The 15,277-nt window shown below is 46.5% G+C and overlaps 1 protein-coding gene across 11 annotated transcripts in view; it reads right to left on the bottom strand.

Moving 5' to 3' along the window:
- Positions 1-15,277, bottom strand: part of MAPKAP1 (MAPK associated protein 1) — a 189,661-nt gene that overhangs the window by 98,721 nt on the left and 75,663 nt on the right. For all 11 annotated transcript variants that reach the window (XR_014004415.1, XM_081180299.1, XM_081180301.1 and 8 more), the window contains exons 5-6: positions 10,666-10,838; positions 7,334-7,510 (exon numbers count right to left, since the gene is read on the bottom strand). Coding sequence is in view for 10 of the 11 variants with exons in the window: in XM_081180299.1 (XP_081036425.1) it covers positions 7,334-7,510; positions 10,666-10,838 (350 nt within the window). In the remaining variant the exon portion in view is untranslated. The remainder of the gene's footprint in view (positions 1-7,333; positions 7,511-10,665; positions 10,839-15,277) is intronic.

Here is a 15,277-nt window from a genome sequence, read left to right as displayed (position 1 = left end):
TAAAGTGGTATGGCACTGCTTTAAAAGTAAAGTGCAGATGGGGCTTTTCTCACTCTTAAAGCTGTCTAAGCCTATATTTGCGACATCACAGCAACAGATTCTACACAAGAAAAGCAAGCAGCGAAGCTTTTCACTGTACTGAACCACTTCCAAGATTTTGGTAATGGGGGAATTTTGTACTTGAATATTGGACCATCTAAAAACAAACAAACACACCTAGCATGCCAGCGAGAAGGGTTTAGTTAGCTCAGCCTTCTTCCTGACATGCTAGTTTGTCACTTCTACATGCACTCTACATGCATTCCTCACTCCCCATGAATAGCCAGAAAGTGGTACAGTCCAGAAAAAGACAACTTGGATCCTCTGAACTGGCCCTAAATGAAGAGTCTCTGAGCTACCAGGGATGCGAGTGGGGGGCAGCTCTATGAGGAGGCACAGGGAACAGCTATCAATGGCTAGCAGCCATTGCCAGAAGCAGGATGCATCTGAATGACAGTTGCTGGAACGCACGAGAGGGTAGAGTGCTGCCGCCCTCAGTTCCTACCTGTGGGCTTCTGTGCAGAGAGGCACCTTCCCTGAACACTCCCTGCAAAAAAAGATAGAGCCCCATTTCCGAGAGTAAAAACACCACAGCCCCCTGCTAAAGCCTGCCTTAGCTCGAGTCTGCCTGTGCTCTGTGAGCAACATGGCCTGAAAGCTGTCAAGTTAATTGCTCTGAGCACTCCGTTACTGAATCATGGCTGAACCCCAGCCATCCTTTACCTCAGAACCTGGAGCCCATCCCAGAACCAATCTTTAAAAGTTTATTTTACTGATCAAAGTAAAATAAGAAAGACAAAAAAGCGGGGAGGGAAGCACAGGCCAAGGAGCCGGGGGTTGGTGGAGGAGAGGAGAAGAGAGGAGAAAGCCCTGCATTTGACTATATTTAGTGGAACTATTTGAGTAAGTGAGGCCCTGGCAACGGCTGCAGAATATAACGTGCAGCCTGAAATTGTAAACGCCGGGATGTTTGTTCTGGAGCCTGGCCAGACAGGGCCATGATGTCGGTCTTCCAAGAGTTGAGGGATGACAAGCTTTGGAAGGGCCAGGGAGCGGCAAGGGAGGGAGGTGTTGTTGGAAGGGGGGGGGGACACAGCACCAGGACATCCAGTGCCTGCAGTGATTCCCGAAGATGTCCTGGGCAGAAACCACAGTCCTTGCCTTTTCAGGCGTACATGGAATATTGGCACTGCCTCCTTCCTGTCTTCCTGGTGTGCTCTCTACACTCAGATCTCTCCTTCTGGTTCAGGTTTTCCTCAATGTGCCATTAATCCTTACCTCTTTTGCTTGTTTACGCCCCTTTCCATTTTCCCATTATAACTGGGATTCTTTATCTCTTCCTAGATGTTGCACAATACAGTATTATCTTGTTGTTGGAAACAAAACCCCAAACTCTTTAAAACGGCACCTTCTCTTTTTCACCTTCTTTTGCCCCAACCACCATCTTGAGATCACACAGCCAACAGGAGTTCCTGTCTCTGTCAAGGGTAGCCAACTTGGTCTAGTACAAAGCATGAGATCTGAACCATTCTCTGCAGGCTCCCCATACCTTAGAAACATCTTGCCTCTGTTACTGTGACTTGGTGATGGGCCTTCTGCTACAGAAGCCTACTGCTTCCACCACTAGCGGAGGTCAAAGTGCAGCATAGCTACAATGCCAAACACAGGAAAATACACTTTAGTGGTAGAGAACTTGCTTTGCATGCAGAACATTCCATGTTCAATTCCTGGTTTCTTCAGGAAGGGCTGGGAAAGGCTGCCGACTAAATTCCCAGAGAGTCAGTCTGTATGGAGACTGTCAGTATAGAGTTGGTCAGAATAGAGAATACTGACTAGGATCAGGCCAAAGATCAATTAATTCACTGTCCTGTTCTCACAATTGCCAACTGGATGCCCTGAAGGCAAGCTCACAAGCCAGACCAGAGCACAAGACCTCTCTCTCCTCCAGTGGTTTCCAGCAACTAGGATTCAGAAACATTACTGCCTCAGATTATGGAGGCTAGTACCATTGTAGCTAGTAGCCTTATCCTCCACGAATTTTTTCAATCCTCTTTTTAAACCATCTAGGCTGGTGGCGAGTTCCATAGTTTAACTCTGCACTCGGTGAAGAAGTACTTTTTCTTATCTGTCCTGAATTTTCCAAAACTGTCAGTTTCACTGGATGTCTGCAAGTTCTAGAGTTTAGAGACAGGGAGAAACTCTTCTCTATCCACTTTCTGCACGCCGTGCATAATTTTATAACCTTCTATCAAGCCACCTCTTAAATCACCTTTTCTCTAAACTAAAAAACAAACAAACTCAAATGCTGCAACCTTTGTATCCCTATGATCATTTTGCTTGTGGTTTTCTTCCCCCTCTAACCCAGTAACTGTTGCTGCACCTTGTGAAAGTGAGTTCCACAGGTTACCTGCAGTGTGCAAAATTTCCCTTCCTCATGTCAATCCCAAACTTTCAGCCAATCATTTTACCCTGAGCTACAGTATTATGAGAGAGGGATTGGATGGGGTGGGATGGGAGAAGAGAGGTCTCAGTCTCAAATGTAATGTGGATTGAGTATTGCCTCACCCATTAAAAATCAATGCCATCTCTATTTTTCTTGTTTGTTTATTATTCTTTTTAAAAAAGAAATTAGACCAAGGGAAGAAAACCCCCTACCGCTGGCTTCCTTCTAACCCTCTTCCCTCCCAATCATTTTACAAAAACATACCTGGGTGACAAGGTTAAATCAAGCAAAGGAAAATCCCTGGCACTTATCATCCGCCGGCATTACTGATAAATTGCGTGGTGGAGGAATAAAGGATTACCTTCTGTATTTTTTCATTACACTTTTCTTTTGTTACAGAATACATAAATCCATTGTGGCACAATGTAATATGTATCATCGCGCTACACCTGTGGACGCTTCATAGCGGCTGCCATGTCTGTGCAGTCAGGAATGATGAGTGAACCCCCCGTGAATGTTAATAATAGTGATCATTCTGAGGTAACTTGGCTTTCCATCTTCCTTTACAGCCTCGACGCCGGAGCCAGGGTGGCAAGGTTCAGGAGAGGGAAAATGGGGACGGAAGGGGGGGGGGAGAAGCAGGAGAGAGAGAGAGAGAGAGAGAGAGAGAGAGAGAGAGAGAGAGAAGCAAGGAGAACGTCCACACCTCAGGAGGAAAAATGCACACCCGCTCACCCTTAGGCCTGGCTTGGGCAAATCCATTAATGCTTGAAGGGAAAAGAAGAAAGGGGGGGGAGAGGGGGGGAGACAAGAGGCTGATTCTTCGCCTTTCGTCTCTAAGGCAGTGGGGAAACTTTTTCATGATTGCTGCATTCACCATGGGCCTGCTGCTGGTGGAGACAGTATTGGATAGGGAAAGGCCAACCAAGGCCCTGTGTCTGCACTATGCATTCAAAGAAGTATCATACCACTTTAAACAGCTATGGCTTCCCCTAAAGAATCCTGGGAACTGTAGCTTCTTAAGTGTACTGGGGGTTGCTAGAAAGCTCCTATTGCCCTCAGAGAGCTACAATTCCCATAATTCCCTAGGAAGAGGGGTGAATTGTTTAACCACTGCCCCCCCCCCCAGTTACTATTTCAGTCAACTAACTTCCTGGCAGAGGTGTAGTGATCCTGGGTTGCAGACCCATTACTGCTTCTGCAGCAGGCCTCTGTCTCCAGCATTCTACACCCACCTGATCTGAATGAAAGGAGAACCACTGAGAAGTAGTCTTCCTACCCTTTGATTTCAGCCAATCAGAGCGAAGATAGGTGAGTCAGCCAGTGAGGATATTGGTTCCTAGGGTCACTCTGGAGAAGGTGTGCGGGAATAATACTGAGGAGGAAGAGTTCTGTATACACCAAAGCTAAGCATTTGGGAATACTGAAAATGCAAGGCACTTCAGTTTCAGAAGAAGAGTGTGCAAGAAAAATACAACTTAAGCCACTCTGGGGGGAAAAATATTTGAGCACCACATATCGTTTGCCCATATATGTGCACATAAAATAATATATCCGGCTAAAAAGGTGACACAGAGAGATCTGGTTTGATCATTGCAATGCACCCTTATTATTATCATAGTATAATTATAATAATATTGTATGCTCTGAGGAGTGTTCCTGGCTGCTGCTGAAACATGGGCAACCAGTTTCTGGGCTGGATTCAGAACCACACCCAAACTGCAAACCTAAGCAGATGTTTCTAAACAGAGGTTGGATGGCCATCTGTCAGAGATTCTTTAGCTGTGATTCCTGAACTAAGAGGGGATTGACTTGATGATCCTTTGGATCCCTTCCAAGTCTACAATTCTACGATTCAATGGGAGTGCAACCCCATCCAAAATAGATTGAACCTCTATTCCCTGATCTGCCTTGTGACTGACCAGGAGCACCCCTGCCTTGTCTGGATTTGGCTTCAGTTTATTAGCTCACATCCAGTCTTTTACCAAGATCAGGCAGAGATACAGAACTTGGAAATGCTTCATTGGTTTTAGAAGGGAAATAAGAAGCTGCCTTATACTGAATCAGACTACTGGTCCATCCAGCTTCGGGATGTCTACAATGGCAGGCAGTGGCTCTCCAGGGTTTCCACAGCCCTACCTGAAGACACCAGGGAATGAGCCTGGGACCTTCTGCATGCAATGCAGCTTCTTTATCACTGAGCTGTAGTCTGGCAGGTGAAGCTGAGAGTCAAGGACTGTCCCTAAGTCTTCCTCATGACTGCAACCAGGATTTGAAACCAGGTCTCTTTTGCCTAACTCTTGCCAATGTTCTACCTGTTACACCACCCTGGCTTTCCAGGACCATGGAAGAGGAGTAGAGCAGCCCCTTCTAAACACCCATGTCCCGGTTTACCAGATATGCTTATGTGGCGGTGTATGCTCAGTTAGGACTTGGCTTGAAAAATCCCACTTGATGAGAGCAGCTTGCCGGGGGAGCTTAGCGCTTGACATTGGACAGACAAAACTCCTTTTTGTCCCGGCCGATTGTCTTCCAAAAGCCATCAGCTCACTAGACTAATGGCCGCATTCAAAGCCAGGATGGCTGCCCTTCCGTCTTCTCCTTGTGTAACTTTGCCAGAGTCCTTGGAACTTGCCAAATTCGGTCATGCCTGCTTAGCTCGCTCGACTGATTGTGCCAGAAAAGAAAATAAGACACAGATGTATTTGAGCGCTTTGAGATGCCAGTAAGAGAGACAGCTAATGGCTTCATTTCGACCCTCCCCTACCAGCTGGGCACAGGTGGGGGGGATAATGAGGTGCGTCTCCCTAATCAAACTCAATTATTTACTACTCTCCATAACCACAAAGACATTCATTCTTGCCTTGAAATATCAAACGGACGTTCCAACCTCTGCCACCAGGTATTTCTAAACAAACTCTGGTGGCTGCTGGTTTGCCTTGGCAGGACTTTTCAAGAGAACAAAGTTCGGCAAAGTGCTTCCTGCCAAAGCATGCCATGCCAGAACTGGCAACCACCAAGCAGGGCTCTGTCATTGTTAGCTTGGCTGACCATGTTGTATTCAAGAACAAATTCAGCACAATGCACGGACAGGCTTCAGACATCAGAAGCAGCAGTAATCGGCAACCAGAGGCCTCAATGGCCCTAACTCGTTTGCTGACATGGATGCTTCAGATGGCACAGAATGAGCAACTGCTTAAGAACCTAAGAGCTGCTGGATCAGGCCAAAGGCCCATCCAGCTCAGCATCCCGTTCTCAGCAGCCAACCAGATACCTATGGGAAATCTGCAAGCAGGACCTGAGCATAAGAGCCCTCTCCCCTTCTGTTGCTTCCAGCAACTGGTATTCAGAAGCATTCCTGCCTCCAACAGTAAAAGTAGCTTTATTATATCAGTTTTCTAGTGTTTGGTCATGAGGTTGTTGTTGTCTTTTTGCCTATAAAGGCCTAAGCAGCTTAGGCCCCAATGTACATTCAAATCTGCCTTCTGCTGAACTGCAAATCTCTTAGGCCTCTTGAAAATGCCACTGGGCCAAGTTTTCAATCTCTGGATCTATCAGAACCTTACGCACTTACACACACACACACACACACACACACACACACAGCTGGCAGACCAAAGCCATCCATCCTCCCCCCCATCGCCCCTTAGTGACTTCTGTCATTTCAAGACAGACACATGGAAAGCCTCAACTTCTCCCCAGACACAGTCCCTGCCAAGGGAGAAACAGAGTCAGATTTGCAAGCACTGAGTTATGCGGATGACGTTTGTTCTGTCCTTAGGGCCAGAAACTCTTCAGGACAGTGAAAATGTGTGCAGCTGAAACAAAATGGAAAGTACAATTCTGCATACAAACACACACATATGCATGGAATCTGCATATATGCAATGACGACAAAAAGAGCCAGCGAACAAGAGATGAGCATATGGATGGAATTTGGAATACATTTAAATCCATGCTGTTGGGTTTTCCAGCACTTGAGCAAATGATTAGTCCTATGAGATTTAAACCCCCATCAATGTTGTCTTTGAATCGGATGCCATGGCATGCTTTTGTCCTTCAAAGCAAGCCCATTTAGAATCAGATTCTGAAATGGAAGCTGGTGTGTGAACTTATGAGCAGGTTACATGACTTTTTTAAAAAAAAATAACAAAAATACTAGAGCATTATTTTTGCTAAGTAGAGAAAGAGAGTACACAAGAACTTAAGATGAGGCTGCTGATCAGGCCTATCTAGTCCAGCATTCTGTTCTCACAGTGGCCAAACGGACGTGTGGGAAGTTCACAAGAGCACTCTGCCTACCTGTGATTCCCAGCAACTGATATTCAGAGGCATACTGCCTCTTACAATAGTGATACAGTGCCTCTGACAATGTATGCTGCCCCGAGGGTAGGAAAGAAGTTAATAGTAAATTAACCCTGAAATATGGAAAGCAGCATCCTGGTGGTCTTGAGGAAGACTATGGCTGTTCCCCCTGAGCAACCTATTGAGTATTTATCCTGATCTGTTTGCTGGGAGATTAGTTGACAACTGACTATTTAATGAGGATTTATCCCAATATGTTTGTGGGGAGCTTAGGTGCTGCCGCATCAGAGTGTTATCCCATGCTTCCTAGTGCTTTTGCCGTCACTATTCTTTAGTGCAAAAAAGTCAGCTCTTTTGGGAAAGCAAACTTGTTGTGCGAGTTCTGCCAAACCACCATAGTAACACCATCTCAGTTTGCCAGTCAGTGTAGGACTGAATCCCCCCTGAAACCAGTGACTGTCTGGAAGTGTCCCATGCACCAAGATTGTTAAGGAAATAAAGAAAGAGGGATAGAGAAGGAAGGGGGAAGCTGTTGTGCAAACTCACATACGGACGAAGAGGGACTGCTTGGCTGCCAAGCCGGGTGAGGAGTATTTCTCTACCAGTGCCAGTGTGCTGAAGCCGAACTTGTGGATGGGCTCATTGCAATCCAAGGGTGGGAAGTCTGTGTCAACCTCACCATCATCTTCAGCAATGTGGAGGCAGTAAGCGCTGACATTTTCACTGCAGCAAATGAAAGGAAGAGTGTCTCAGGTTGAGGTTTAATAAATTTGTATATTGCTTTCCACTATAAAAAAAAAAGTTTAGTAAGGGAGAAGGCAGCTGGTTTGCACTCAGTAATGCGCAGCAATTTTTCCCTCAAAGGTACTTTCAAGTGTACAGAGTGCTTGGATGTATTATTTTGCCATTATGGTTAATAGCCATGGATAGACCTCTCCACCTTTTACAGACCCCTGAACTAATGGCATCACTGCTTCTCGTGGCATTAGGAACTTCCTGGTTCAAATTTCACCTCTGCCACAAATTCACTATTTAAGGTGGTAATGATGCTGACCTACACTACAGGATTGTCATAAGGAGTACTGATACAATGTAGGGTGTTCAAGGTACTTCACATAAAGAACTTCACAGGATTATTATGTGATTTAAATGATTAAAAAATAATACTCATACCGCAAGGGTCAGAGAATGGAAAATGGAAATGGAAAATATGCTTATTGGAAATGGGCAATACTTCAAATTTTCCGAAATGATCCAACTTAAGATAATGTCAAACTGTATGCACTGTTAAATGCATTCCCTGCTGAAACACTAGAGGCTCCATCTGCACTGGCATCCTGCCGGCTTTTGAAGACACACCTTGTTTACACAGGCATTCCCTTGATCTTTCAACCAGAGTCTCCTGTTCTAATTGCTTTACTGTTTTAACAGGATTGTTTTATTGCATATTTTAATTATAGGTATGTGTATTTTAATAATTGTGCCATTGGTTTTTATACTTATAAAGCAGCTTAGAAGCCTATACTGGTATTAAGAGGCATATAAATAAAAAAAACCTAATGGGTTGACTTACCCGCTGCCTTGCGGGACATCTTCAGGAGAAGAAAAGAAATAAACCCTACATAAATACAGAATGGAGTCCCTAAGGCAGTTGGATGCTGTCTTATACGCCTCCTTCCAGCAATTTCTTCCAGCTAGTGCCAAATGTATTGCTCTGCTTTCCTTTGACCATGCCAGCGATGCTGGGAGGGGGGGGGTCTTGTTATCTCGGGAACCTAGGACCTTCATACACACTGCCCAAGCTTGCACCCTGGAGAGGTCACTTCAGTGCTGCTAACAAAGCAAAAACAATGCAGGAGGCAGCAGTTATGAGTTACTGGTCTCTGCAGCCACAGCAGAGCTGTGATTCTCCAACACTTTGACTTCAGCCCCAGAGGCACACTCCATTGTCTCTCAAGACAACTAGGTTGTTTCCAACTACTCAGAGTAGACCCACTGGAATAAATGGATTTAAGTTAGTCATGTCTATTATTATCAGTGGTCTACTCTGAGTGGGACTAGCATTGGCTACAACCTACTATTACTTTTTAATTATTCTTTTTTTTATTTTAAAAAACTCTTTTCTGATCAATCCACTGGTTCTCTGTCGCCACTTTACCAGTATTCTGTTTCATTCCAGCATGGCATGGAAGATCTGCCTAAATGTTTGGCGTCTGGCAGGAGGGATTCTAAACTCAGCTGGGTGAATTTGGAAGTTTTAATTGCTTGACTGATGCTTAAATTAATTAATAGCAAAGCGCATGCTAATTGTTTAATTGGTCGCTTGATCTATATAGATCATTTTTGTGTGTGTGGAATTAAATGAGTTGATTTACAAAGTTTATTGATTGGATGCGACAGTGAATTATTTCACCGACTACCTGATTTGCAATTTTCCCAATTAATCTGCATACCTTGGGTTGCAACTCAGCTCACCCAAGAGCGCTTACTACGGGTGATCCATCCGCACACTGTCATGGCTAAAGTATTTATTATATCAAACAAGTAATAATGACACATTAAAGTTAATGTAACCTGCACGTTGGATAAACTGATGGCTAACGAGGAAGTAATCCCACTCTGTTGGCCTGTTGTAAACATTACGGTTTTGTTGCAGGGGCATTTGAAGGACTTGCTATTACTTTGTGTAACAGTTTACATGAAGTTCAAGAGGACAGTGGTACAAAAAAACCCCACACTGGGGTCAAAAAGTAATAGCAACTGCAGAACTCATCAACTGCTCACAAAAGATGGCTTTTATTATGCAATGGAATTCAGGATTGTGAAGAAGGTTGAATCCTGGAGGAGAAGAAACACTCTAAACACAGAGGTTAAGGGGGAGAAACCTTTAATACAGGGCCAGGCACCGCTGCTTCCATTGTAGCAAGTCAATCAAGTCACTTTTACAATATTTAAAAAATATCTTTCAATGGTATAATAATAATAATAATTTATTTATATCCCGCCCTCCCCAGCTGAAGCTGGGCTCAGAGCAGCTAACAATCCTGCCTAATGATGGAAGCAGATATGTATAGGGCTGGGGTGTGTTTACATCTTGAACTGGGACTCCCAAGCAATCAGGCTTAGGCACTTCCTGTGCTACCTCTGCTCTGTTCCTGCTGCAAGTCTAGGAAGCAGAGCGCTATGGTTCAAGAGCACCACCTAGACTGTGGTACCAGGATGTCTGGTCACAATCAGCCGAACTCCAAAGGCCAATCCTGAGACCAGGTTCTACAAAGCCTCTGTACTTTTGCCCTCACTCTGAGTTAGCTTATCTGTGAAGCGATCTCTGGAGGGAGGAACCTCCCTATCCCATTTGTGCACTTCCCAAGTCTTTTGATTGTGGGCAACTTTTCAAGCACAATAAGAAGCAGCGCTCCTCAGTTATGTTAGAAGTTTGGGAAGCACAGCTTTATTTGACCCACAGTTGTGAAAGAGTGGTTAAAAAGCCCATTGGACATGAATATGTAAGCAGTGTCGGTGACACTGAAGTAGATATGATTTATCTTTTTTAAAAACAAACAAACAAGACACCCAAAAAGGGAGAGCATCTCAAAATGATGATTCATTTATACAACACTGGCTTCATATGCTTGTCATTACATGGAACCCAGTAATTTAATTGAAAGAGAAATAGATATAGATGTATGCATAGCTTGGAAGGAAATATTGATAAATGTGGAGGTGTTCCAGCAAGATTTATCTGTAAAAAAAAATAATATTGATGTGGAAATCCATTTCATTATGCAAAAGTGGCTGCTGGGGGGGGGGGAGAGAAAGAGAGAGAGAAGGATGAGGGGGAAGGGATGGAGAAGAAAGCAGAAAAAGAAAGGGCCTACTTGAGTTTGGGTTCCCGTCCTTCACTCGTGTACTGCCAGCAGATGAGCCCAATCAAGTCATGCACCTTGGCATTGGCGATGGTCACCACAGTCATGGGCTGCAGTTTGTCCTGGTTTGTGTGCAGCGGGAGGTAGACATCAATGATTTTGGTTGCAGTGGTGCCAATATGGCCCTGTCAGGAGAAGAGATTTCAATATACATATAGAGAGAGGGAGGGACGACAGATAGACATGATTTGGCAAGGAGTGACTAGACAAAATAGAAAAGGTTGCTTTCCAGCTCAGGGTGGGTGACTGACATGTATGGTTGCCTCGTGGTTATCTTGTGCTTGAAAAAGACCATAATTCTGCAACCTAGATTCTGCGATCCCAATTCTGCAGTGAAAGATGGACCCTGCAATGTGCATGAATTATGCATACCTGAGTCATTTCACTTGTTTCACATAATTTATTCTGCTTTTCCTTTTATGCAATAGGAATACGGGAACATACAGACATAGGAAGCTGTCTTATACCAAGTCAGACCATTGGTCCATCTAGCTCAGAAATGCCTACACTGACTAGCAATGGCTATCCAGTGTTTCAGACAGAATTCCCTTTCAGCCCCACTTGGAAATGCTGGGGATAGAATCTGGGGACCTTTTGCATGCAAAGAAGGTGCTCAACCACCGTGCTACAGGCCTTCCCATGTACAGTGGTACCTCGAGTTACAGACGCTTCAGGTTATAGACACTTCAGGTTATAGACTCCACTAACCCAGAAATAGTACTTCATGTTAAGAACTTTCCTTCAGGATGAGAACAAAAATTGTGCGGCGGCAGCAGGAGGCCCCATTAGCTAAAGTGGTACCTCAGGTTAAGAACAGTTTCAGGTTAAGAATGGACCTCCAGAATGAATTAAGTTCTTAACCCAAGGTACCACTGTATACGATTTGGATATCCACATACAACTTGCCACTTCCACAGAATAATTCCAGAGAGGTAGGTAACTGGCTGATAGGACAACTGCAATTCCTCAGGTCAGAGGAGGAGCCGCCACACAGCACAGTCTCCAGCTGCCTGTGCTGTGTGCCCCCTACCTGGCCTGCCCCACCTCCCACACCATACCTCCCGTTGCTATGAACTAATGCAATTGCTTCCCACTCCTGTTTTCCCAGTCCTCTCCTCCCAGGCATATTTTTTCAAGTAAAACACCACCACCCCTGAATTTAAAACACCCAAGTTTAAAGCCCAGCCTCATTAAAACAATAATCTTACCTCAAGTGGGGCTGGTCCACGTGCTCACTCCACCCCCAAAGGGATGACCCCCTTTGGTTTCGCCCCTTCGGGGGTGGCCCCATCCCCAAGGCTGGCTGGCTTTATAGTGCTGCTGGGGCACTTTAAGCTGGGTCAGCAGATGTTATCAATGCAGCCTGCCCGCCCAGGGTCATAACCCCAGCACTACTCTCAGCAGCATGTATGCAGGTCCAGACAGATTGAGGTCCAAGCAGAAGCAGGTATGAGAAATATTTGGCCCTCCAGATGTTGCTGAACAACAACTTCTACCATCCCTGTGAGGGTTTGATTAGCTGCTTGTGCGTGAAAACGTGCTCCCTCAGAGTTTGTGTGCCCCCACAAACCTCTGTGTGTGACGGAGCTCCTCAGACATGTCTGCTCTAGTCACTAGTAGAGTCCGACAGCGGCTGCCTGCGGAAGCGTTTCCAGCAAAGAAGTTCCTTAACGGAAACGCGTCTCCTGGACTCACGGCGTGACAGTTTCCTGCGAGGTATGGGTCTCCCTATGTGAGACTCAGATACCTCCCCACTATTTTCGCTGGAAGCGTCCCTGAGCCCTCCCTCCTGCTCACATTCCCTCAGAGAATCACTCCTCCCCCTGCTGGTCCCTGCTTCAGCAGTTGAGTCTCTTTCATCCTGCCTGAGTCCCTCCACCACCTGATGCTCTGATGGCAGTTCCCTGACATCCACTTCCCCTCCAGGGCCCCCCTCACCCCCTCCCAATTCCTCCCCCCTGGGAGGTGAAGGGCTAAAACCCCGAAACGAATCTTCCTCATCTTCTGACGTCTCGAACAATTCTCTCCATCGATCGTCGTCCTGGCCAGCTGAATCCTCCTCCTCTTCAGAATCTGGGAACCCCTCCAACTCCTCTTCCTCGTCGGTGGTGGCAAAGTATTCCCTTCGGAACCTCGCTACAGGCTGAGGTTTACGTGGGAACCTCTGATGAAAAGTCTCTATTAAAACCTCGTCATTGACATCCTCTGCCCTAACCCAGGTGTTTTCCGACTCCGGTTCCCCTTCCCACATTACCAAATACTCTACTTGATCTCCCTTCCACCTGGAATCGAGGATCTCTGCTACATGGTAGCTGTGTTCCTTCTCCTCCATTGCTGGTCCCCTAGTGACCCTCCCCTCACTGTCTCCTCTATACGGTGACAGCAACGACCTGTGAAAAACTGGGTGCAGCTTCATGTGGTTCGGTAACCGGAGCCTGAAAGCCACTGGATTGACCTGCTGTATGACTTCAAATGGACCCAGCCTTTTGGGTCTTAATTTCTTACAACCTCCTTTGAATGGCAACCCTTGGGTAGACAGCCACACCTGGTCCCCCACCCTGATGCTTTCACCTTCCCTTCTGTTTTTGTCTGCTTGCCTCTTATATTCCTCCTTAGCCCTGTTTAAGTTGAGTTGGAGCTGGCGATGGATCGCTTCCATTTCTTCCACGAACTGTTCTGCAGCTGGAACGCTCCAGTTCTCCCCCTCCCCCCCTGGGAAGGCTCTGGGATGGCACCCGTGATTGGCCAAAAAGGGGCTCATCCCCGTGGACACGTTCTCTGCATTGTTGTAGGCAAATTCTGCCAACGCCAGCTTCTCCACCCAATCATTCTCCCTGTCATTAACATAACACCTCAAATATTGTTGGAGAACCCCATTTGCTCTTTCCGCCTGCCCGTTGGTTTCAGGATGACGGGCCGTCGAGAAATTAACCTCTACATGCAGTAAGCTCATGAGCTTCCTCCAGAACCTGGAAGTAAATTGTTTCCCTCGGTCTGAAACCACCCTCAAGGGGGCGCCATGCAACCTAAACACATTCTCTACAAACAATTTGGCGGTTTCTTCTGCTGTAACCGCATGTGAGCAGGCTATGAAGTGGGCCATTTTAGTTAACAGGTCTACTACAACCATGATGGCTGTTTTCCCTCTAGACCTTGGCAGATCAGTCATGAAATCTATTGCCACTGCTTCCCACGGTCTCTCAGGTGTGGGCAGTGGTTCTAATAAACCAGCCGGCGCCTGCCTCTCCCCCTTGGCTCTTTGGCATTGTTCACACCCTCTCACATACTCCCGCACATCTTCCCTGACCTTGGGCCACCAAAATTCCCTGGTAACCAGCCACATGGTTTTGTGTTGCCCAAAGTGCCCTGCTGTGGGGCTATCGTGCAGCTGCTTGAGTACTTTCTCCCTCAATTCCCCTTCAGGTATATATAACGCTCCCTTATAATACAATGCCCCATTTCTCTCCTCAAAACCACCGGGTTTGTCTTCCTCCCCTCTGAGATCCCTGAGTTTCCCCTGGGCGTATGCATCCTGCACCGTACCCTCTACCAATTCCCTTTGCCCCACCAAAGTCGCCCCACACACCCAGCGGTCCTCTGGAATGATATGGGTTTCTTCGGGTGCTCCCTCCCCCTCCAAATATTCAGGTTTGCGTGAGAGAGCGTCCGCCCTAACATTCTCTGGGCCTGGCACATAACAAATCTCAAAGTTAAATTTGGAGAACTCTTGGGCCCATCTCAACTGCCTTTGGTTGAGCACTCGCGCCGTTCTCCAGTACTCTAGATTTTTATGGTCCGTGCACACTTGCACTTTATGTTGTGCACCAACCAGCAGATGCCTCCATCTCCGGAACGCCTCATGAATAGCAAGCAGTTCTCGGTCGTACACCGTGTAGTTCCTCTCGGATTTGTTCAGCTTCCGCGAGAAGAAGGCACACGGACGCCACTCCGACTCCTCCTTCCCCGGCTGCAGAAGAAGCACCGCCCCTATGGCTCTGTCAGATGCGTCTGTTTCCACCCTTAGCTTCTTTCGTAAATCCACATGCAGAAGTTGTTCTTCAGAGGCGAAGGCCCTTTTCAGTTCCTCAAACGCTCGCTCCGCCTCCGCCGTCCATACAAACTTCTTCTTACTGCTGAGACAGTCAGTGATGGGCGCCGTCAGATGGGCGAAGTTGCGGATGAACTTACGATAAAAGTTTCCAAACCCTAGGAACCTCTGCACATCCTTCTTGGTTTTGGGTGTTTTCCATTCCAGCACTGCCTGTACCTTGCCGGGATCCATGGCCAATCCCTTGTCTGACAGGCGGTACCCCAGGAATTCCACCTCCTTGGTATGGAACCGACACTTCTCCAGTTTGACCCACAGCCTGTTGGCTTGCAGTCTGCTCAACACTTCTCTGACGTCTCTCACATGTTGCTCCTCATTCTCAGAATACACCAACACATCATCTAGAAAGGCAACGCAATTCTTGTAGAGCAAAGGGCCCAGCACGTGGTTCATAAAAGATTGAAAACACGCGGAGCCTGCTTGTAATCCAAATGGCATAACGAGGTATTCAAACGC

Source organism: Podarcis bocagei (genome assembly GCF_964188305.1).
Source record: "Podarcis bocagei genome assembly, chromosome: Z".
In the NCBI taxonomy this organism is placed as follows: domain Eukaryota; kingdom Metazoa; phylum Chordata; class Lepidosauria; order Squamata; family Lacertidae; genus Podarcis; species Podarcis bocagei.
This window is presented reverse-complemented; position numbering and strand designations above follow the sequence as displayed.